At 36.1% G+C, this 24,272-nt stretch overlaps 3 protein-coding genes across 3 annotated transcripts; 2 read left to right on the forward strand and 1 right to left on the reverse strand.

The window, feature by feature from the left end:
* The first annotated feature begins 663 nt into the window (after positions 1 to 663).
* LOC121236172 (65-kDa microtubule-associated protein 1-like) lies at positions 664 to 6,286 on the forward strand. Its single transcript, XM_041132702.1, is given in 11 exon segments — positions 664 to 827; positions 1,851 to 1,979; positions 2,076 to 2,279; positions 2,427 to 2,684; positions 2,797 to 3,012; positions 3,585 to 3,711; positions 3,714 to 3,739; positions 3,831 to 4,142; positions 4,837 to 4,924; positions 5,472 to 5,620; positions 5,806 to 6,286. Coding segments are annotated over 10 exon segments (1,755 nt in total). The 5' UTR covers positions 664 to 827; positions 1,851 to 1,907; the 3' UTR covers positions 6,109 to 6,286.
* A 2,141-nt stretch (positions 6,287 to 8,427) lies between these two features.
* Positions 8,428 to 12,973, forward strand: LOC121236174 (protein HOMOLOG OF MAMMALIAN LYST-INTERACTING PROTEIN 5). Its single transcript, XM_041132704.1, has 6 exons — positions 8,428 to 8,726; positions 8,841 to 8,941; positions 9,541 to 9,650; positions 10,832 to 10,907; positions 11,090 to 11,230; positions 11,875 to 12,973. Exons 1-6 carry the CDS (start codon positions 8,633 to 8,635, stop codon positions 12,655 to 12,657), a joined length of 1,305 nt encoding a protein of 434 aa, XP_040988638.1. The 5' UTR covers positions 8,428 to 8,632; the 3' UTR covers positions 12,658 to 12,973.
* Positions 12,974 to 14,172: 1,199 nt separating this feature from the next.
* On the reverse strand, positions 14,173 to 18,267 carry LOC121236176 (indole-3-acetate O-methyltransferase 1-like). Its single transcript, XM_041132706.1, has 4 exons — positions 18,007 to 18,267; positions 17,020 to 17,436; positions 15,615 to 15,890; positions 14,173 to 14,859 (listed from the first exon to the last, which is right to left on the reverse strand). The coding sequence occupies exons 1-4, from the start codon at positions 18,115 to 18,117 to the stop codon at positions 14,506 to 14,508; spliced, it is 1,158 nt and encodes a 385-aa protein (XP_040988640.1). The 5' UTR covers positions 18,118 to 18,267; the 3' UTR covers positions 14,173 to 14,505.
* Between the last annotated feature and the right edge of the window lie 6,005 nt (positions 18,268 to 24,272).

Raw genomic sequence — 24,272 nt, forward strand, 5'->3', positions numbered from 1 at the left:
GATCCGCTCCTTAACTAATAAACTAGTAAAATTGCTCTTGAAAATCTCATATAATGTAGAAAGTGGCAGGGAAAAAAAAAAAAAAAAACAAAAAAAAAAAACAGAGAAACGAGCTTAACTTGTTTACCAAACCACCGCAGCCCATTAAGAATGTTAGATAGGGGCGAAAGTGAAACTATACATCCTCTTTTTTAACCCAGTTTTGTGGAGGTGAGATACAAAATTTATCAATAATATATGATAAGATTCAATGATATTAGATATAATCGTAGAATATATAAGTATATAATTTTTTGAAAAAAAAATAAAATTTATTATTAAAAAATTAATTTTTTTATATTTTATATTTATTTATTTATTAAATTACATAATATTTACCAACTATACCATTATAAATTTCATTTTTTATATATATGAATATTTATTTGTTTTAAAAAAGTTAGACCAATCTGAGTCATCTGACCGAGTGGATAGGTGGTCACTCTGGTCTCAGTAGCATGTGCCAGTCAAAGTGTCAAACCAACGACTCTTACAAAAGTCCGCACTTTCTCTTAGTGTCATATTCGTAAATAACGCGGGAAGAGCGTGGCATTTATTGAATCTTAGATTTTCAGGGCAATCACTAGCGTAAAAAGGGCCCCACCTTGTCCGTCGTTTTACTTCTGCGTACACGCTGCAAACTCACTCACTCTCTCTCTCTCTCTCTCCCCTCTTTGCAAGCATTCTCACTTCTCAGTCTTTCTCCGTCTCTCACCAAGCACAGAGGCCAAAGCCACTTAGATCTGAAAGCCCAAACCCCAAAACCTTAGGCTCCAAGGACGATCTTGGTAAGCATTTTTCTTTAATGAGCTCTCAGTACTCTCTGTTCCATTCTGTGGTCGCAAATATAGCTCTTTCTGTGCCACTCTCACTATCTGAAATCTCATTATCAGTGCTGTTTGGTTTCTGGGTCGTTGTCGTGATCCAGTATCGTTGAAAGATCTGGGTGTTCTGCCAAAGCTCGTCTTTAATGGGTCAATGTAGGATTTATGGTTATTGGCTGGTGGCATTTCCTTTTCCTTTTTTTTTTTTTTTTTTTTGGGGGGGGGGGTTGAAAATGTGCGGTTTGGTGATTCAGACTGCAAATGCTTGGTCTGAAGTGAATTTTAAGCGACTGTAAGGGATTGGCTTGTAACGTTGTTGAGCTGGAGATCTTGCTTTTGGAGCTTGTTCCTTGCTTAATGGCGTTTGTAATTCTGACTTAGGGATTCGATTAATTAAGTATGCCTTGAGTAGACGCTACGTTCTGTTTGGTTGTGAGAAAATGTGGAAGTATAAAGGAAGTTATCATTGTGGGTTTGCGGGACTGAACTAAGCACTGTTTTGGTTGATGGAAAACCTGAGTAGGAAATAATTAACATCTCATTCTATTGGTTTATGTTATATGAAATGTAAAAAAAGGTAGGAAAATCTTAAGGCAAGGGAGGTTTTTGTTTTCTTGGGTCCCGGGCAATGTAATGTTCAAGATTCAGAATTTCGGATTTGCTTTTTCGTTCATCACTTTTTCTCAGTGATGAGATGCTATAACTTCTTGAGTTCAACAAGTGTGTTTCATTTTGGTAATCAATTTAGTCACCTATTTGGATCCACAGTTGATCACTTTATAGTGTTTGAGTAGTTTATGGCGTTTGGCTTTGTTAATACACAAGTGATTAAAATAGGATGAGTGGAAGGTCATACTTTTGATGTGGATCTTGTCCAGTTTCTCGTGTCTTCTTGGGCTCCTTTATTATACGGTTCTTTGAATATTTTGATTCTTGAACTTTTCTACTGCACTGATGAGTTGTCCATCCTTATGACTGGTGCATGCAGGCGTGCATGTTATACTTGTCCACTTGATCAGTCTTTCTTGCCATTCGTTGGCGTGAATGGCAACGACACATTCGCAAAATCCCCTTCTTGGGGAAACAACATGTGGTTCTTTACTGCAGAAACTGCAGGTAAATATATTTTTCTTAGTTTGACAGGCAGCCCGTGTTCACTGCTCATATATATCGTCCAGGGACATTGGCTTCTAAATTGATCCAATTTTGCAGGAAATATGGGATGAGGTTGGGGAAAATGACGAGGAACGAGACAAGATGCTTCTTCAATTAGAGCAGGAGTGCTTGGATGTATACAAGAGGAAGGTTGAGCAGGCTGCAAAGTCAAGGGCAATGCTTCTTCAGGCCTTGTCGGATGCTAAACTTGAACTTTCCAGTCTTCTATCAGCACTTGGAGAGAAAAGTTTTGTTGGAATTGTGAGTAATTATGAAATTTATGCTGATATGGGCTAAAGTATTTAGGAAGTAATAATTTCTTGGGTGATGCATATCAATACTATGTTCTGGATTACAATGACAGATGGTGAACTGGTTTTCCCATGAACTTACTTTGTTTGATTACAGCCTGAGAATTCTTCAGAGACTATCAAAGAACAACTTGCTGCTATAGCACCGGTACTTGAACAACTTTGCAAACAAAAAGAGGAGAGAGCAAAGGAGTTTTCTGATGTTCAATCACAGATTCAAAAGATAATTGGAGAAATTGCTGGGAACTTGAACCTTAATGCCCAGACTGGAACCTCTGAAGTTGATGAGGCTGACCTATCCATGAAAAAGTTAAATGAATATCATGCGCAACTTCAAGAACTTCAAAAAGAGAAGGTAAAGCTTTTATATTGATGAACAATGCATCCCTCACTGACAGATTTGACTGCTACATTTGCTTCTGCCTGCATCAAGTTAATGATTATTGATTGGTTATTTTATCTGGCAGAGTGAAAGGTTGCAAAAGGTCCTTGAATTCGTGAGCACTGTGCACGATCTTTGTGCTGTCCTGGGGATGGACTTCTTCAGTACTGTTACGGAGGTTCATCCAAGCTTAAATGAGTCTACTAGTGTGCAATCCAAAAGCATTAGTAATGACACACTGTCCAGGCTGGCTAAGACAGTCTTAGCACTAAAAGAAGATAAGAAGCAGAGGCTGCACAAGGTATATTATCGAGTTTTTTACCCCTCTTTTTTTTCCCTTTTTTACGGTTGGTTGTATAATTTTTACCTTGGTTACTTGGTTTACACTTGTCACCTGGTAATGCTCCATTAGTGCTGCTTGATGCCATGATTTCTAGAAAGCTGTCATCGTTACTTAGTTAAAATGATATGGATATATAGATTTTTATGTAGACGGTAAACATATCATGACATTCTTGTGTCTAGATAAAACGAATTCCTTCTTATCTATCTCAATCTAGTTAGAGAAATAAAAACTCATTTCGTATGGTTATTTCATTATTTATTGACATCTCATAGGGATGTAAAACACATATTGTTCCTTCAGTTAAGTTATAAGTGTCATTCTATTGCCACACAATGTCATCTGTTTTCCATTAAAGCGAGGTGCTGGGTCTGTCTTTGTTCTGAATCAGGAGCCATATTTTAAGTTCTCTGGTGTATTTTCTTCTCCGCTTCCTATTTCTAGGACCCAGTACTTTTTTTTGTATGCCCTGTTGCATTTCTAGCTTGCAATAAATTGATATTACTTTTGCATGTCTCTCTCCTTCAAAGCTCCAAGAGTTAGCGACTCAGCTAATTGATCTGTGGAATCTGATGGATACCTCAATGGAAGAAAGGAGATTATTTGACCATGTTACCTGTAACATATCTGCGCCAGTAGATGAAGTGACTGTTCCAGGGCTCTTGCTCTAGATCTGATTGAACAGGTATTTGAAATCTTCCAAATTCACAGAACCATAAGATTAAAAAATGAACGATGGATTCTGTTTACTCATTTTCTTTGTATTTGTTGTTCAGGCTGAGGTGGAAGTTGAAAGGCTTGATCAGCTGAAAGCAAGCAGGATGAAGGAAATTGCTTTTAAGAAGCAAGCAGAACTTGAAGAGATATATGCTTGTGCTCATATAGAAATAGATCCAGAGGCTGAAAGAGAAAAAATTATGGAGCTAATTGACTCTGGCAATGTTGAACCTGCTGAATTACTGGCTGACATGGATAATCAGATAACAAAAGCAAAAGAAGAATCTCTCAGCCGAAAAGACATATTGGACAAGGTTGAGAAATGGATGTCAGCCTGTGAAGAGGAGAGTTGGCTTGAAGACTACAATCGGGTAATTATAGTCTCTTTCTAGACATGCTGTGGTTTGAAATCTTTGGACCACTGTGATCATGAACAATGGGAGCATGTTGCCACAATTTCCCCGAGTGATGGATTTTATGACTTTGGCATGTGTGCAATTAACATGAATTCACATTTATCTATATTCCAAACACCTATACACATCTACGTTTCCTTTCGATGGTATTTAGTTGTGAACACAGTGGAATTAGGGGAACTTTATAAAAAAATCATTTTGTCATTGGATGGTTGAAAGGGCAATAGACTTCTTTCTGGTTCATTATGTAACACCACTTAGCAATAGTAGACTCTGATATCTTCTGTGCCCTAATCTGCAAAGTAAATTAAGACTCGTATTGCATCTCTCTTTCACTAAAATGTGCTTGAAGAGCTCATTCATCACTTCAGTGAAAGGACCTTTGCTCCAGTCATTCGGATACTCTGGAACCCAGTTAGTCCATTTGAATAACTGCCTGCTCAGTAACATTGTATAAACATGTTCTCCCCTATTTCATAGTGAGGAAACGCATCCATCTATCACTGACTAGAGACCAGCAAAAAGTGATCACGACGGAAAAGTATGGTATGAAAGCGACCGATATTATGGGAGTGGACTTCCATGTTCAATCTTTGAGTTTGTTTATATCGCAGCTGACTTTGGGTGTTTCAAATCCTTGTTGCAACAGGATGAAAATAGGTACAATGCGAGCAGAGGTGCACACTTAAACCTCAAGCGAGCTGAAAAAGCCCGGATTCTGGTCAACAAAATTCCATGTATGTGTAGACAAGACTACCATAGTTATAGCGTCTTATTTGAGCTTGCAGTTTTTGTATTTTGCAGAAGTTGATATGCATTGGTGGATGGAATATGTCTGTGCAGTCCACGCATCTAAGTCTTTTATTGAGTCCACTTTAGACATTTATGTATTTAGCAATTTGGTTACTGATCATAAGGCGTCCTTATGAGCTGGCTGCTGCTTTCCTTCTAGCCCTCATTTTACCATATTGGTGGGTGAGATGAGTGGAGAGAGCATGCCCTTAATTAGATCATGGGCGTGAATTTGCTATTTCTTGCTGAGATTTTGAAGCCTTAATAAATTTAATCAGCACTGGGTCTGATGGAAACCAATTTATTGTTTGAAAATTGCTTTGAGGTGCTAACTAGATTTTTATCTAGATTCTCAAACCATGGTTACTCTAAGAACTAATTTAAGCCACTGTTGGATAGCATAAACCGTAACAATCTTGGTCACTGCATGAAATCTACTTGAACACATATGTGCCCTGAATTTTCATTTGATTGGCTTTTGTGGCGGTGCAGCACTGGTTGACACATTGGTTGCCAAAACTCGGGCATGGGAAGAAGATCGTGGCATATCTTTTACTTATGACGGTGTTCCTCTTCTCGCAATGCTAGATGAATATGCCATGCTCAGGCATGAACGAGAAGAAGAGAAACGGAGGTTGAGGGTAAGTTTATATAGACATGATGATTGACTAATGATCAAATGGGTTCAAGTATGTGCCTGACATTGAACACCAGTATAATCCCTACACCATCTATGAGCTATGCCCGCTTTTCATATTTTTGGTATTCCCGTTTACTAGTTCTAATTATTTCTCTCTGATTGTGGTATAACCTATGTGCTTGGTAGGATCAAAAGAAGTTCCATGAGCAGCAAAATACAGAACAAGAAGCCGTTTTTGGTTCAAGGCCCAGCCCCGCTCGCCCTGTTGGCACAAAGAAGGTAGTGGGTCCTCGTGCAAATGGTAGTGCTAATGGAACCCCTAGCAGACGGCTCTCTCTTAACGCGAATCAAAATGGGGCCAGGTCGGCAACAAGAGATGGAAAGAGGGATAATACTAGACCTGCTGCCCCCGTGAACTATGTAGCCATATCCAAAGATGATGATGCCTCCCATGTTTCTGGTACAGACCTGACTCCAGCTTCACCATGATGTAATAAGAGAGAGGTCCATAGGTTTACACCCGTGATGTTACTATTCTTGCTAATTCTAGTTTGTGTTCTGTAGGAATATGGTCTACCAAACAGCGAGTAAAATTGCAGATAAAACTATTTGTAGCTTTGTATGTGATATTGACACTTGAAGCTATTTCAGTCGTGTTGCTTTGATATGTTCAAGCTACATTGACTATTGTAGCGAGCATGGTGGCTGTTCCTGTAATTGGGTTCTGGATGAATCTGCCAATGGTGGCTGTCCTTGAAAATGTATCTAGATGACTCATCAGAATGGGATGCGAAACAAAAAAAATGAAGGGAACATGCATAATGGACAATTAATTTTGTCAATTTACTTCCTATTAGGCTATTAAAAAGATACCAGGGGAGATTCTTTTTAACTTCGATACACAGATAAAACTCCACACTGAACGAAACTTCGGCCAAGGAGCCCACCCCAACGAAATCTTTGGAAAACCAGATTCGACTGTTTTTCGTTGCATGTTTTTCTTAGAAAGTATGTACTTTTTGTTAATGATTGGATGTGTAAAGGAATTATCCTACGCTCAAACTATGCAATTTTGGATTTTTTTTTTTTAAATTAAAAACTCGGGGTTTACTTGCTTTATAAATGCAGTTGTTTTTTCTGATTTCTTTTTGTTCTTTCTCCCTGTCTCATTTCAGCCAAATAATTATTTTTAGTCAATATTTCAGCAAATACTAAAAGAAAAAAAAAAAAAAAATTGCTCTTTACCTTCCAAATCTTCATGCCTTTGACAGTATGATTCTCAATAATGAAATTGTGCTGACATCAATCTGCCATTTAAGTGAGAGGTTATGGCAATGGATTGTTGTGCTAATCTTCTTGAGAGTCTAGGTTCAGGAGTGAATTCCAAGAGCATTCTTAAAATGTAAATGCAAACTAAAATTTGACTAACAATCCCTTAAAATAGTCTAAATTGGAAGAGGTAAAATGCAAATATATTGCTTGCTAGCTAAAGTAACTCTCTATGTTTATATGAGTTCCATTGAATAATTTATATTAATTTCTCTTTCATTTTATCGCTACATAACGGTTGCACTACTAATTATTTATATAGTGGGGACTAGAAAACGTCTTTCGTTTTCCGCCCTTTGTCGACCCTTGCCACTTAACAAGCCCTCAAGCTTCCTTTGCGCTGTAATAATAATTGGGCCATGAGAAACCATATTAAGTATTGCAAAAGAAAATGGTGCTGATGGAGCTGGGCGATACTAGTTATCAAGTCAGAGATATGCCTGGTCGTAAGTTGGCCCCCTTAAAACCCATTACTTATTTGGGTTCATACAATTTACGATGGATTTGAATTGCAAAATATGAGAAAAATAAATTATATAAAAAAATGTTAAATTAATATTATCTTAATATTATTTTGACTAATAGATGGATAATCCAATATGAGAGTTTTTCTTAAATGGAATAGGCAAAATAAAAAATGTGATTTTACTTTTGTTTTTATCTAAGTCAATGAGAATGCTCTAAGGGCTCTGACGTGGGGTGGTTCCCGTTGTTGACGACGTGTTTCGCACACTGGTCACCAGTTTTTGTCTCCTACAACACAAGGAAAGTGAAGGCTCGGGCTTGATGAAACACATTCGATGTCTAAGTCAATTTTTTGCTCCTTCAAGAGAATTCCAGTGTATGAGAGAATGTAAGAAAAAATATTCTAACCTGAAGTTCAATGTCAGGAGTGCCCATCTTCAGTAGAGAGCACCGCATTATCGCCTTTAATGCGGTGTGGCTCTCTCGGATAGTGTCCTCTGTGGCAGGTTGGTGAGTACGGCCACCTTCCGTGTGTTCTGATAGGGACATGGGGCATTGCCGTGCATTCTATCAAGGACATAGGGTCTTGCCGTGATCATCATCCACGTTCCATATCTTATCCTTAAATGTGCTACCTGTGTGTACATGATCATGTTAGAAATGTTGGCGTCCCATCATTCCACATTCACAATCTTTCCATGGCCCTTGCGTCTCATTCTTCTTATCCTGACTCGTGGGTCAATTACTCTTTGTTTGTTAGGCCTCCTGAGATAAGTTAAGCCCAGCCTAATAGGAAGGTAAACATCCTTCCACCTGTCATTAAAAAAAATAGAAAATCAAAATTATCATCTACAATTCCACTGTACTGTACAAATTTAAAACGTAAGCTATAATTTATTCGAGAGAGGATTACTTGTCAAAAAAAAAAAAAATTTATTCGAGAGAGGACAGAAATTAGAAAATTATACTGAATCAAAACAGTATGAGGTGGACGCTACCGTAATGGTGCTGTGCAAGTTTCCTCAAACTCCAGAGGCGAATAATTAATTTTTCTAAAAGAGAAGGACGGAAAGGCTAAACTTACGAATTTCAAAGTCCCCATTCAAAATCTTCGCGAAGATTTCCCCAAAACCATTTTCTGTAAAATTTTCTGGAACTCTCTCTCTATCGGCAGTCTGCACGCAACTCTCTCTTTCTGTCTGCGTGTGTGCGCGCTTTGATGGCAGGCGAGAACGAGCCGGCGAAGCTACTCTTACCATACCTCCAACGAGCTGATGAGTTGCAAAAGCACGATCCTCTCGTCGCCTATTACTGTAAGTCTCTCTTTCTCAGCCCTATCCTTAAATTCTGAATCCCTAATTACTTCTAATACGAGCCGTTGGATTGGATCCTTCAATTTGATGCGATTTTCTTTTTTCTGTTGTCAGGTCGATTATATGCGATGGAACGAGGGCTCAAGATTCCCCAAAGCGAGCGCACCAAGACCACAAATTCAATCCTTGTTTCCCTCATGAAACAGCTCGAAAAGGTCCACTTCTGTTTTGCCTAATATTTTTTACATAAATTTCTCGATTTTATTTCTTAATAATCACTTCTTATTTGATTTCTGGTGGATCGGTAAAAGCTTCATCTGCTCTTTGTTTCCCCGAGAAAACTGGTAAAAAAAAAAAAAGGCTTGCATCTTCCTGGGCCATGTTATTGAAATTGAAAACATTTTGGAACTATGTTAAGATAGTCTAAATTGTATTGCACTGGTACTGTGGCTCTCGGGCGAGTATAAATTTGCCAGTTGCCTATTCTGATGTACTCGAACATTTGTTAAGACCCGCTTTGCAGCTTAAACTTTATACAATACATGTTTCTGCTGCCTCTAATACCCTCACTTAGGTATTCCTCCATAGCGGTAACACTCAATTTGCTTGTAAGTTTTTGGCTTAAACAGTAGAGGGGTGCGATGTGGTTGGAAGAGTTCTTAGGTTTAAATCCTACCTATCAAAAGAGCACAATTTGATCATCTTTGAACGAAAGGGTTTTTCTACTTATTATGTATTGTATCCTTTCATTCAACCAGAGTTTATTGCGATTTATTTAACCTAACTGATGTCAACTGATATTGGTTCTTTACAGGATAAGAAATCACTGAAGTTGGGGCCTGAAGACAATATGCATCTTGAGGGATTCGCCTTAAATGTCTTTGAGAAGGCGGACAAGCAAGACCGTGGAGGACGATCAGATTTGTATGTCAAATATTGTTTCACATATATGATCATAGTTAGAAAATTCATTGAATGCTGCTCTAGACTAACCTCTAGTTGTAATCTTTGAAGCTCCAGTTTTTGAGGTTTGTACCTCTTGTTGTGAGGCACTTACAAAATGCACAACTCTGGGCTTGAAGATCATTTCATTTTAATTATCTTTGATCAGTCTGTGTCTTGAAGGGGAAAAGAAAATAAACGATGAAAATCTTGTTTTTCCTTTACGAGTATCATTAAGAGTTTCTAGATATTACACATGCACTTACTTTACTGTTTACTTTGGTTTATTGAGGGGAATGGCGGGGTTTGAGTTTTCTTAACTGTAGAGCCGCTACCTATTGTGTTATAATTCCTAGAATCTTGAACGTATTGGTAAGGATTAATTATTTTTTACTTAAAAAATTGGAATCTATACCAGCTTGAACATTTTATTTTAGTTTAAATTTGTGTGAATGAGATATGAGATGCATTTGATGAATATAAAAAAATTGGAATCTATACCAGTTTGAGCATTTTATTTTATTTTAAATTTATGCGAATGAGATATGAGATGCATTTGATGGATGATATCTTAGTTGTACTACTTCTATATGAGTATATACTGAGCTCCCCATGGTATTTGCTTATGTAGGATGCAAAAATTGTGTCATACTTCACATCATGTTTTAACATCCATGCTTTAAGGCCAGCCCCTGCCTTTTGGGGTTGGGGTAGCTTGTATCAAAAGCCTTTGAGAACCATGTACAACTTGCTTACTTGATGTAATAAAAAATCTTTATGAGTATAACAAGTTCTGCATGACTGTCTTATTATTGGTATAACTGTCAATGACTTACTCCAAATATGATCACGGTCGGATGATCCTTGAATCCATTTACATGCTAAGGAGCCTAAGGACCTAAAATACTAGAAATCTTCGCCCCACTTGTTAAATAATAATCTTGGGTTCCATTCTGTGCTTTGTCATCGCAGACTTTCAGGGTAGGGCTATGAATATTGAATATGCTCCTGTCTACTGAACTAACAATATTTAGTAATTATTGGTGGTGGATCATGTTCTTAATCGCTTACCCATGTGCAAAATGCTATAATGATATTAAACCCTTTTTTTATATGTTGTCTGTAGTTTATTCTGACATTTATTCTTTTGTACTTGTTTATAGGAATACTGCAAAAACATTTTATGCTGCAAGTATTTTCTTTGAGATTCTTAATCAGTTCGGCACACTTCCGCCTGATGTGAGTTTCTGATCATGTTATTTTTTGCTTTGTTGATTCTTTTTTACTGTGCAGAAACTCTTAGAGCTCAGAGGATCTGATGTTAATGATTTTGTTATTGGCTTATCAATTTGTATATATTTATGGTATGAGGAATAGACGTGAAGCTTTTGTAGTTTACAAGTGATGCATCTCTTTTGTAGCTTGAGGAGAAACAGAAGTATGCAGTTTGGAAAGCAGCAGATATAAGGAAAGCTTTGAAAGAAGGACGGCGGCCCAGTCCAGGTCCGCCTGCTGGTGATGATGATCTATCAGTTCCATCAAATACCCCTAGTGGTGCATATGTATGGTTCTGGACTCATGCTAGAGTAAATCTTGTAAAGGGAAAGAAGGGGTTTTTTTAGAGTCATCTGATAAATCAGCCTGAAATATGAAAACACACCCGCACATGACATATACACGAACACACGGTGACACACACATATATATACTGTCTCATGTTTCCAATCACATAATAATATGCCCGCTCATCTTTTAGCCCATCATGGCTAATGAAATTATATACTGAAGGATTTTTGGATGTTGGTTCATGAATACAGTAAAGAAGGAATAGATGTTTCTGTTCGTGGAAAAAAATTGATTATTTGTTTTTTTATGATCCATAATTTTGGATACTGTGGAAAATGGTTTGCAGTTTAAGAAGCTAACTTCGAAAAAGCCTGAGTTATTCTAACATTCTACCCATTGATTTTAACTTGAAAGGGTGATAAATTTCGCTTCTTAACTCTACTGATTTTTATTGCTTGTAAATTAGGAGTTCAGAATTTTTCGGAAGTTAATATTTAGGTAAAACATACATTAGAAGGGTTCGTATTAGGAGAGCTCACTGGTCTTGTGATGAATGATTTGACTGTTGGGAGTATTTAGTCTGTACTTGCATTAGCTAAAAATTCATTTCATGAATCTTTTACTATATTTATCCTTGCAGGATCTTGGGCCAAGTGAAACTGCAGTTGCTGGTGGTGGACCTGAATCTTTCCCATCACCTCAGTTCCCCGATAAATTCAACGACCAGTATTCAACGCACATTCCTCCGTCACCTCAGGCCCATGATAAAGACAATTACCATCATTCTACAAGCATTCCTCCTGCAGTTCAGTTCGATAAAGACAGCCAGCATTCTACATATGTCTCATCATCATCATCTCCTTCTTACCCTACTTCCAGTTACCCATCCCATGATTCCAGTTACCCGTCCCATGATTTTCATCCACCTCCAGCAACAAACAGATCAGAAAATCCTACTTATTCGCAGCCATACCCCCATCAGTCTTACGCACAGGAACCTCAACAGCATTTGCCTTCTAATTACCCTTCTCATGAAACTTCGTCTTCTTACCCTTATCCACATTTTCAATCTTATCCAAGTTTTTCAGAGAGCAGCCTCCCAGCTGTTCCACTTCCACCTCACTATCCTTCCTACTATCAGGGCTCTGACTCTCACCAACCAGCTCCTCCCGCAACAAACTACACAGCTGCTGCCCCGTACCATTCAAGCAGCACAAATGGGAGTGTTTCAGAACCTTCCACTACAACTGCTCAAACATATAAACATGACAGCAACTATCAGCCCTCACCAGAGAAAATTGCCGAGGCACACAAAGCTGCAAGATTTGCAGTAGGGGCACTGGCATTCGATGATGTTTCAGTTGCGGTAGACTTTTTGAAGAAATCACTCGAACTGCTGACGAATCCTTCAGCTGGTCAGTAAGTTTCTATGCCCAGCTTTGGTGGGAGTCTAGAGGTGGTTCTCTTTATGTTTGTTATATTTGCAGGGTTTGATTTGTATATGTGAGCGGATTTATAAATGAAATGGTTATGGTCGTGTCTTGACAAAACTTGAACCATGCAAATTAATGATATGGCCGCCTTATTCTTTGCATCTTCTCGCTTTAATTTGGGTTTTATAGAGACAAGTCAGTCAGTTTATAGATTCATGAGGTTTGCATGTGCTTGTGGGTTTGCCTCCAATCATACGAACCAGCATTGATTCCTACTTGTTTTGAATAATAAATTTTGTTACATTTTGTTGCTCTTTGTATATAAAAATAATATATATATATATATAAAGAGGTAATTTTCAAAACTAATGTGTAGTGGGTAGCAATTTTAAGCTACTTTTACGTGACAACAAACAATAAAGAGTAAACTCGAGAGGGGCGCAAAGTTCTGGACCGTGTCGAAAGTATGCGGCGGTTGTCGGATAATAGCGGAAGAAAAATAAGAAAAACAGCAATTGTGTCGGATCGGGTGTCATGGAAAATGTGGTCCTAATAGCGTGGAAGCTTTGATGTTGGAACTCCCAGTCGTCCAACCGACGCTCAGAGTGTCAGTGAATAATAACCGAAGAAGAAGGGGCAATCTTCTTTTTTCTCTGGGCTGTCTGAAAAGGTAGGGTGTCGGATTGTCTTGGAAAAAGTGGTCTAAAAAATAATGCCGGCCGGAGTGGCAGTCATCTTGGATCCTAATGGTCTAGACCGGCTAAGTTTTTAGACTTTTACCGATCGAGCCTGTTTTTTCCCTTTTTCTTAAAAAAAAAAAAAAAAACGCAAATGCATGCATGTTGAGTATGCTTTAGAGTTTAGACTACCCCGAAGGCCGGGGGCCGATATTTTCATATTCTACTGATCACCAGAAGAGAGTATTTTGAGTAAGCAGGGAAGTCTATAGTACTTTTTTCTCACGTACATGGTTAATTACAATCTTTAAATTTATTATTGTTGAAACTTGAACCACCTTTTATTGGGATTTTTCATATCAACGGAACCTTCTATAATTAATGTATCGGGATGGGGATTGGATAGCTATTTATTTTGAATTTTCATTTTAATTTGTTTTAGCATAACATAGCAAATTAAGGCGATTGGTTTAATTAAAGATCATAGTAACTAATTATAACAAAAAGGAAAAGGTAAACGGGACTGCCAAAAAAAAGGGGAATAAATTATTTATTTAAGTGCTTTTGACGAGAAGGAGAATAAATTATTTTTTAAAAAAAAAAAAACAGACGAGAAGGGGACTAACATAACCGAAATAACTGCCATATCCTAGCCCACCACACAGTACTACTGAATTTTTTATTGCAAAAAAAAAAAAAAAAAAATGAAACAAAAATACAAGTTGAATTCAAATGGCACATTTAAGATCAACTTGTTAGGTAGAAAAGGAAACCCGGCCTTCATTCATAAACCCAAAGACATAATAATTAGCTATAAAGAAAGAGGAATGAAATACATATACTTGCTTTATTTACTTCGTTTGGATTCAAGGGAACACAAAGTCACAGAAGCCATCAAGTATAAAGCTACTACTACAGTAGTAAACACCACAGAAACACATAAAGAGATCAGAAAGAGAACAATAAAGAAAGAGGAAAAAGGTAATCACAAGAGCCTTCTGATCCTACTCTCTTCTCATGTGCTTGAATCTTTCTTTCTCTATGCAATGGAATGACTCTAAAGATCAGGGGGGAAAAGCAAAAAAGATCATAATGGAAGAAGAGCAAGGGATCAAAATGCCTTTTCCCCTCTTGTTTTGATCAAGTCCTTTTTTCTTTACTCTAAGCAAAAGAAAGAGATGCAACTATGTGAAAGAATTGTAGTTGCTCAAGTAGATCTTTAGCATGGCTTGCGGCTCGGCGCTCTACCCTTAAGAACAGCTCCTCGCTAAGCCGATCACCTATATGGGCGTCGACTAGGACCCCAGACACACTCCTGCAACTGTTGGCTAGGGCTCGACCCACTTCGACTGCATCATCCGGCCGGCTGACGACAAGAGGGCTTCCTCCTTTGAAAACCTCTAGCTTGTTAATGGCAAATGATCCATCAGCTTCAACTACCTCTCTGAAGTCTTGTAGGCTCGGTGCATATACAGGAATGTTGAAGTTGTCACGTTTCTCATTGCTAATAAGGCCCTATATATAATATTATCATGTACTAGGTATTGTCAAGAGCAATTCAATACAAACAAAAATCATGCTAAATGTAATTAATTTCTACACTTTTATATAATAATTAATATATAATATAATATATCAGAACAATGTATAAAAATATCTGATACTTTCTCGATAGGCCTATTAATCACTACGATCTAACCAGTCCATTACTGTAAACTCATATATAGATACAAAAAAACCATCAACACCTTATTATAATCCCAGTACTGTACGGATTAAAGCATGCAGTTGATTAATGGACAGGATCAAAATTACATGCATTCACTTTACTTTCTAAAAAAATAACTATAGCAACAATGATCGGATGGATATGATTGTCTTGCCTATGCCTATGATATGATTGTGCTTTTCTACAACACTCCCCAACTCCATGGTGATCAATAGCATGGCCGGCCCGCCCACCTTCCAACAGTAATTATTCTGCCGACACAGTGTGATCGGCGAATGGATGGCTAGATCCAGTTGTGGGAGAGTATATCGAACGGCTAGAACTGATGTGGTTCAATCATGACCAGTGAAAATTCATGATAACAAGGCATTGTAAACCAGCAAGACCTCATCATTCATCCTTCTGTATTGTGTTTTTTTTTTTTTTTTTTTTGTTTGCCGAAGATGAAAATTGACCTATGGTGTGCATGCACTATTCAAACGCAAGCATATATATTATTATCAATTTATAATTATTGCTTTGCTGGTCATGGTATGATTACCTCTTGGACAAGATCATCCCAAGCATCCTGAAAGTGGGTCCCAAAGAGGAGGCCGGCCCCACCTTGGTCTGTGGGCTCCACTGAGGTCCTCCCTAAACAGACGAGAAACATAGAGCCACCTCTCTTCATCTCCTGTGATCTTGATGCAAGGAACCCCGCCAAATCAGTTTGGAACTGTTTCCTGTATGCGTTTGCTGTGTTTTCACCTGCACCGTGGATGAACACCCTCCCTTTGTTATACGCCTTTGATCTCTTGTCTAGCACGCTATCGGGCACCTGTAACGCATGCATATTATTTCTGGGTGTTATGTACAAATAATCAGAAGATATATAGCATTCTTAAAATTCAAGCTACATCAGAAGTACTCTGGTTTCCTTTTTATTCTTTTGACTTGGGAGTAGTATTAATTTCTGCAATACTCGAGTCAAACCCATTGAATTATAAGTTGAGCCGACTCAAGCAATAAGCTTCTCTATCTGCCTACAAATTAAAGACAACCAAGTTTTCTTTTCCTCTTGATGTTTTCCTTTTTGTTAGTCCTCATCCCTAGTACTCCGAGGGAGCCCAACTCTACTAATTACTCCATGGCTTTTAGCACTACACTATTAACCAATAAGCTTATAAAGCTTGCTTGAAGAATATATTAACGGTCATGATGAGCTCCAAGATAGATAGATATATATATATATATATAATGACATGGATATTGATCATTTTTAAGGGATGAGTAAGATCAAATGGTTCAGTTTAATTAGCTTGTTCATCCCAATTTGCAAATTATGGTACATTAGCCATGCGCGCATCCATCCCTTTCTCCTACACTTTTAACCCCCTCCCAAACACGTCAACATCATAATCTTAAGACTATAGCCGTTCAACATAATAATTTAATTAGGAAGCTGTAACAGTAGTACTGTGACACTAGCTAGCTACTGGATTATACACGTAGAGATTGTAAAGAAATTATATATATCCTTAAAAATAATTCATATATATTTAAACACAAGAATATGACGCATGCACCAGATCATTGTTTACTAGTAAAGCTAGACGCATTTTATTGTTTGTCGACTTCTTTTATAAAGATGGAACGTTCAAAGCATGTCGTATTGTCATTTTCTTTTTGGAAACAGCAGCTAGCAATTTCATCCCTAGCTAATTTATTGACGTGCGGCAATAACTTTTTTGACCTTCTGAAAGCCGGCAATAGATCAGACGGCTAAGATCGATCTTCTATAATTCTGAGGGTCATATATACCATTAATTAGCAAGGGCTGGCTTCATATATACCCTCGTAAACAAACTAATTAATTAGTGGAGCATGATCATAAATTATCGCAAAAAATATGTATTTTAAGTTTATATATTATACTGATAGCGTTAATATTCGATATTTTTACGTACCTGAGACAGCCAGTGCAAGGAAAATGCCGAGTGGAATACATCAATGGACCTGGCCGGAAAAAGTCTCCGATAGAAGGAGCCGGGGACTCCAGCCGCAAAGTATGACCTGTGGCTGTCGGCTGCTAGGCACTCCTCCATACTACCACCATAATTGGCTTGGGGAGGGAGGAGCTGAAAGAGGGTGTTGAAATCATTACTGGGGAGGTCGGAAAAAAACGCAGAGAACTCCGGTGGCTCGTATCCCAAGGCCTCGTAGCGCTTGATCATGTGCTTGATGATGACGTCGACGATGTAAATGGTGTTGCTGCCACATGAGCATCCGAGGTCCACGACCACGAAGGGTACCTCGGAGGAGTTTAGTTGGACCCCATCTAGGGTTTCTTCGATTAAATGAAGCATGGATCGAGCATGTAGAGCCTGCATGGACAACAAGGAGGGAAATAACCGTCATTTATATATAAGAACATGAATTAATATATATGCATAAAATTGAGGTTTCTTTTCTTTTCGATTTCGTTCTCTCGTTGGTCTTCCAATAATTATATAAACAACCGTCCTTCACAAAAATATATATCGACAACCTAATAATATAACTGCTTAAATATACAATTATAATGGTGTTTTTGTGAAATTTTCTCGAGGAAATTCAAGACGCATATGAAATGACGGGTTGTCGTTGAACATTATGATTCGCTAGAAATAAAGATTAGCGAATATTTTAAGTGACACTAAGTTAGACTTTGACACGGCAAGTACTGAAACAAGATATATATCTTTGTGGAGCATGTGTGTGTGTGTGTATATACACACGCAGACACATATATCCCCGAGCTAGGCGCCGGAAACATGTTTTTTTGTTTCTAAGAGCTAAACCATTATAATCAGAGACGGGTAATATTATTCAGATCTGAGAGAGATAGAGAGAAGAAGATCGAGGCCGAAAGGCTAGCAAATAGAAAGATGATGTACGTAAGGTCGAAAAGAAACCTGGGCTTGGGAATTGTTGGCATAGCTGGCCTCTCCTTTGCCTCCTTTCATGCTGAGCAACCTCTCAAGCTTCATGTTAGAAACCACAACGTTGTCTCCTTTAGGAGCCATAAATATATACTGCGGTATGATGGATATGCAATAGTTTATGGTTATGGGATAGGAAGAGGTACTTTGAGGAGGAGGGGAATATATAGAGCTCGATGGCCGGGTAGCTGCAGCCAGAGAGAGGACCCTAGTTTGTGTTTGTTTGTACTCTGGTTAGCACGTATACACATACACAGGTGACTAGTTAATCTTTGGTTTTTGTACGTGTGGTAACTATTAACTCTCCATTTTTTCTGGTCGGTCTCTTTTAACTCTCTTTTTCTCTCTCAATATCCGTTCTCTTCTTTTTGGTCCACATTTGCACAGGTAATAATAAATACTGTCTATTTTATAATTTTTTTCTATTCTTTATTTTTTTATCCTCTGATCTCATTTAATTTTTCTCCATTTTAGTTTAAGGTAACGTTATTATTTGAATTTAAGAATCTGAACCATGAAAGAGACAAATATGAAATATGCTTTAATTACAATATTTATTGCTGGCATAATATTATTTAAAATATTTATCCTGGTAATTATAATAGATATTATATAATGTAAACCGGTCCGTTTCATATTTTCTCCCACTCTATCTCTCTGTCATCTGTTCTTTGCTTTTGTTGTCCTCTCTCTTTTAATAATGCATTAAAGGCTGCGTGGATGTTGACTTCAGATGAATTTTTTATAAATAATAGTAAATTAAAATAGTAGAATTTGTTTTGTGAGATCTATTTAAAATAAATTTAAATGTATTTAAATATTAAAATAGATTTAGATATATTTATAGAAAGTTAAAAAAGATTATGGGTCCCACATATAAAGAAGTGTTAAATTGAAAAAGGCTATGGGTCCCACATGTAAAGAAGTATTAAATTGAAAAAAGATTGTGGATTCCACGTGTAAAAAAATTTTGAGTTGAGATGAGTTTAGTAATTTAAGAGTTGAGTGTTTGGATGTTAGATTTAGTTTAAAATTATACTAAACTGAGTTGAACTCAGATGAGTTTAACAACCAAACGGAACATAAATGTTTTTTTTTCCTCCATTTTATATTAAGGTAGAGTTATTATTTGAAATTGAGAATTTGAAGCATGAAAGATACAGATATAAAATGTGCTTACAATATTTATTGCTAACATAATATTATTTAAAATATTTATAAAAATAACAATAAATTTTGTATGATTCATTTCATATTTATTTCTCTTTCACACTTGAAATCTTCAAATTTAAATAAAAACTTAGAGAAATTCTTTTCATATTATTATTATTATATATAGAGGAGAGTGAAGGAAATTAACGTGAGTTCATGTTATTTTATATATATTTCAACCTACATATTTATCCGTTTAAATACCAAAATTAATGGGTGTTTAATAATAATAATAATAATCTCTTTTAATTTTGATTTTTTTGAAAAACCTATTAATGGGTTCGTTATATAAATACCAAAATTATCAAAATAACATTCATCTTTTCATGTGTGTGTGAGAATGAGAGATATCAAGAAAGTTAATTTAATTGGATCAAAGAACGAAATGAATGTAAAACAATTAATATGGAAAGAGAAATACTTTAACCATAAAAAGATTACAATACAAAAATAAACTTTACAAAAGTAAACTATTATGTCTTCGTGCGGTACATAAGATAATAAATATATTTTTATTGTAAAGTAGATTTAGGGCTCGTTTGTTTTCAGAGATGAGATAAGATGAGATGAGATTAAAGTTAAAAAGTTGAATAAAATATTGTTAGAATATATTTTTTAATATTATTTTTGTTTTGGGATTTGAAAAAGTTGAATTGTTTATTTTATTTTATGTGGGGATTTGAAAAAGTTGTAATGATGAAATGAGATGAGATGAGATAAGATGTTTCCTGAAAACAAACGAGGTCTTAATATATCACATGAATTCACATAAATTTATAAGTTTATTTTTATAAAATGACTTTATGACCGTAACAATTCCAACTTCTGATTATTTTTATGTACATAATTATTGTAGGCTTTCATGATGCATGTTATGATTTCTTTGAAAAACCTTTTAATAATTTCGTATTATTAAACACACAATATATTTAATATATTGTAATTGTCACTTTTTCAACAGACTATTAAGCCACACCCCGGCCCATTCGAAAAGAGAGAAACTAAAAAAATAAGAGGTGGTACCAATTTAATAAAGGAACTTTAAAGAATAAATATTATTTTAAAAGAAAAGACCACGATCAACCAAAGAGAAGTTTCCAATTAGGGAAACAATCAGCCCGTTATATGCAGATAAGCATGATAACCTTATAAATACTGTTTACAGCATTACAAGACATAAGTGTGTCTGGAATATTGAAATATTTCTTATAGTCTTCAATCTATAAAATAATTCATTAGAGAGAATTATTGACTAATAACAGTCGACAATTAATAGAACATTTACTTATATATAAAATAATTAATTAGAGATAATTATTGACTAATAACAGTCGACAATTAATAGAACATTTACTTATATACATTGAATGAAAACATTGAAAATATGACAATTATATATACTCGTTAAAGCTAGCGGTCCTATATATTTTTGGCCTCTCCAAATATAATATCAGGGAATCAGTGATTGGGGTTGGAGGCTCGATCTCATATAAAAATTTAGAAGTGCTACAGTTATAAAAAAATTATATAAAAATAAACTCATAAATTGATATTGTTTTATATGATACATTAAATTTATTTTACTATAAAGATAATTTAATGTACTATATTAAGTTAGAACAATTTATAAATTTATTTTAATAGAATTTGTTGTGATTAAAATATTTCTAATAAAAACTTTACTCAAAACTAACCCACCACGAAACTTTTAACTTAAAAAATGAAACAAAAGAAAAATATTTTGAAAGTGTAAGTTAATTCGATCGTCGTGTCAGCATAAAGACTAAAGAGTTAGATAGCTGGGCTTTTAAGCTTTTAGTGGATAATTGGGATCGGGAAGATCTATATATAAAAGCCGAATGGTCAAGATTCATTGATTATTCTTTAATTGATTTGTAAAAACCAATATCACCCCAGAAATCAAGGTTCAGTTTGTACCTAACCTTTTTTAAACTACTAACTAGACTACTAGTCTCTGTTGGATTATTGTTGCTATTCAGGCAACAATTTTAAGCCACCTCCACAAGCTTTTATCAGCGCGTCTTAGCCACCTTCAATTTTTTTATAAATAAAATCGGTATTTTATCAGTGCGTCTTAGGATATACAAAGTGTTAGCTTATTCTCATATGAAAAATTATTTTTTTAATAATAAATTCATTCTTTTAAAAAAAAATATTCTAAATTTTTACACTTCAAAACTGTATCTAGTATTATTTTTAAATAAATTTAAGAGGGAAAGAGTCGAAGGCAAGCCAATCATCTTAGATCTCCAGTACCATACGCACTCTACAATGGAGTGGGAGAGGAATTAACCGAATTTGCGCTACTGATCTTTTTATCTTTATAATCTAAAGACCCGGAATCTTGTTCTCTCCCTAGTGTCATGACTCATGACCCATTCTTTCCAAACTGATCTATAAAAGTCCACAACGCCGTGATAGTCGCCAATTCACGTGAACTAGACTGAGTACCATTTCTTCTTCTTAATTACGTGACCTTTTTATCTTTAATTAACCTCCTAACTGACCTACCTACAAGGCTATACAACATAGGTTTAGGATATAATATCTTATAACTTGTTGTATCCTCTTAATTAATCCATGCAAAGATATAAAGTAACTACGTACGTTCTTCTTGGTTATGATGATGAGCTAGTCGACCCCTGGCCTGTTTCAAAACTATATATCATTGCCGTTGAATAGGTGCTTCGATCTCTGCATTTTATATATATATATATAATGTAAGTAATGCAATTGATTGATGCAATCCATTTGTTGTAGCTTTATAAACAGAGGATGGTGTGGAAAAGTTTGTCCTTTAATTTGATCATAAAGGGAAATGGTCAAAAAAGATGCATGGTAGTTATATTCTTCCTTTGAATCTATAGAGTTTTCGAGTATTCACTATGTCCATTGTCCCCCCACATTTGGATTTTGACTGAGGGCTCTTGGTCAAGGGCTTTGGAGTACTTCAGAATGGCTTTGAAAGTATAATATTATTGATGAGTATTTGTTGGGCGGCTGCTTTTTGTTTATATCTTGGACTTCTCTTCCAAAAGGAACCCAGTATTTATCTGTACGTCCAACCATGCATGCGAGGTTCTTGGGACTTAACCAACATGAAATTCTAGCGAATATTGTTCGATGATTGTTGCTTTAAAATTTAAAGCTGGCTGAATTTCGTTCATTCATTCATTACAGACAAAACCCATCTTGGGTTTGGTAGGCTGGCATTACTTTTGTGTTCATTCAACCCAAAAAATCTTCTGTGGCAAACTGCAAGTTTGGTTACTTTTATATGTATAATGTACTTTTTTTATAGACTAGCAAGGAGTTTTCTTTTCTAGAGTGGCCTGCATGCACTTTGATGGAGATGAGATCTTTGTATGCTACGGCTTAATGGCATGCTTACTAGAGACCAGATCCCTAGCCTCTTAAAGATATTGTTTGAATATGCATGTACACCATTTTAAAAACTCTCACATCAACCTTGGTGATCTGCAACCCTCGAGAGGAACTGCCCCTACCCACAATCAATTGAACATAGTAATGGTTCGGTACTATATTTACCAGGCAAAACCAGACATAGTGCGGGTCTTGTCACAACAAAAATAAAGCCTATGTTATAGAGTTTCACGAAGAAACATTTACTAGGTTATAGCCCTCTGCTTATTTTTAACATATTTTGATTATATTTATCACGTTTCGACTGTTTTCCCGTGTAGAAGTGGGACATTGGCTACGCTGATTGGTTAAGGTGTAGAGATTTTCGCATCCCTAAACATAGCTTTTCCTACAAATAAGAAGACAAAAAACAGGGAGGATGAAAATGAGGCAATTTTCCATGGATTCCATATGCCATCTAATTTATCTCGCACAGAGAGAGAGAACAGATTATAATAATAGCAAAGGAATTAATGCGAATGGATCAATCTTAAGCAACCATAAATAAAACTTCGATTGAGGTATAACCCTATGTAGCTATAATAACCCTATTCAATGGTTTTGGGAATCGCAGCTCAACGTGAAATTCAGGGTCCGGAAACTATAATACGGTAAGGGGATTGGATCACGGACACTCGTACATCTAGCAGCTTTTCCCTCCTCTTCTTTTCTTTTCTTTTCTTTCTAAATATCCAATTCGCAGTCAAATTTTATCACATGCTCAAGAAGCTACTTCAAATCTTGTTCATTCATGCTCTTTTTTTTTTCTTTCGGCTCAAGACTTGACATTGTAGACTGCACATCGAGAGAGACTGAATAACCCCCACTAAGCCTAGAAATTTGAAAAGGAAAACAATTGGGCCCATCCATTGACAAATTAGAATTCAAGGGCAAAAGAAGTCGTACTCTCCTTTTCCCCCCCCCCCCCCCCAACTTTTTTGACTAGCCTATTCCCAACCTTGTTTCAAGCTTTGTGCAGCATGATCTCGGTGAAAAACAAGAAACAAAAGAAAAGAAAAAGGTGTATGCAGCGCGAGATGGTGACGCGGTGTGGGGGGGAGGGAGGCGCATTTTCAAGAGTTGTTACATTTGTGATCTGATTATGCAGCATGATCATTGCGCCAAATTCAAAGCCCAAGCCTCACCCTTGGGAATGAGATGAAAATTCTCTACTTTGTTTAAAAGTTTAAAATATTATATTTTAATATTATTATTATTTTAAAATTTAAAAAAAATTAAATTAAAATTTAAAAAAGTTAAATTATTTACAGAAATACTTTAAGTCCTGAATTCGAGACCCAAGTAATATCCCGAATGAGGTTTTTTTTTTTTTTTTTTTTTTACTTAGTGATTAAGAAAGTATTTTTTAATAATATTGTGATTTTTTTAAAAAAAATGTTTATGATAATTAAAAAAATACATGAAAAAAAAATGAAAAACTGAAATGCACTATTCGGGACAAAATTTCTGTGACTGTAGTACCACTCAATTGTTTATTATATTTTGTATAGAAATTTGAAAAAAATGCAATGATAAGATAAGATGAGAATTTTGTGTTTTGTCTCACCCCCAAAACACAATCA

Source organism: Juglans microcarpa x Juglans regia, chromosome 6D (assembly GCF_004785595.1).
Source record: "Juglans microcarpa x Juglans regia isolate MS1-56 chromosome 6D, Jm3101_v1.0, whole genome shotgun sequence".
Classification (NCBI taxonomy): domain Eukaryota; kingdom Viridiplantae; phylum Streptophyta; class Magnoliopsida; order Fagales; family Juglandaceae; genus Juglans; species Juglans microcarpa x Juglans regia.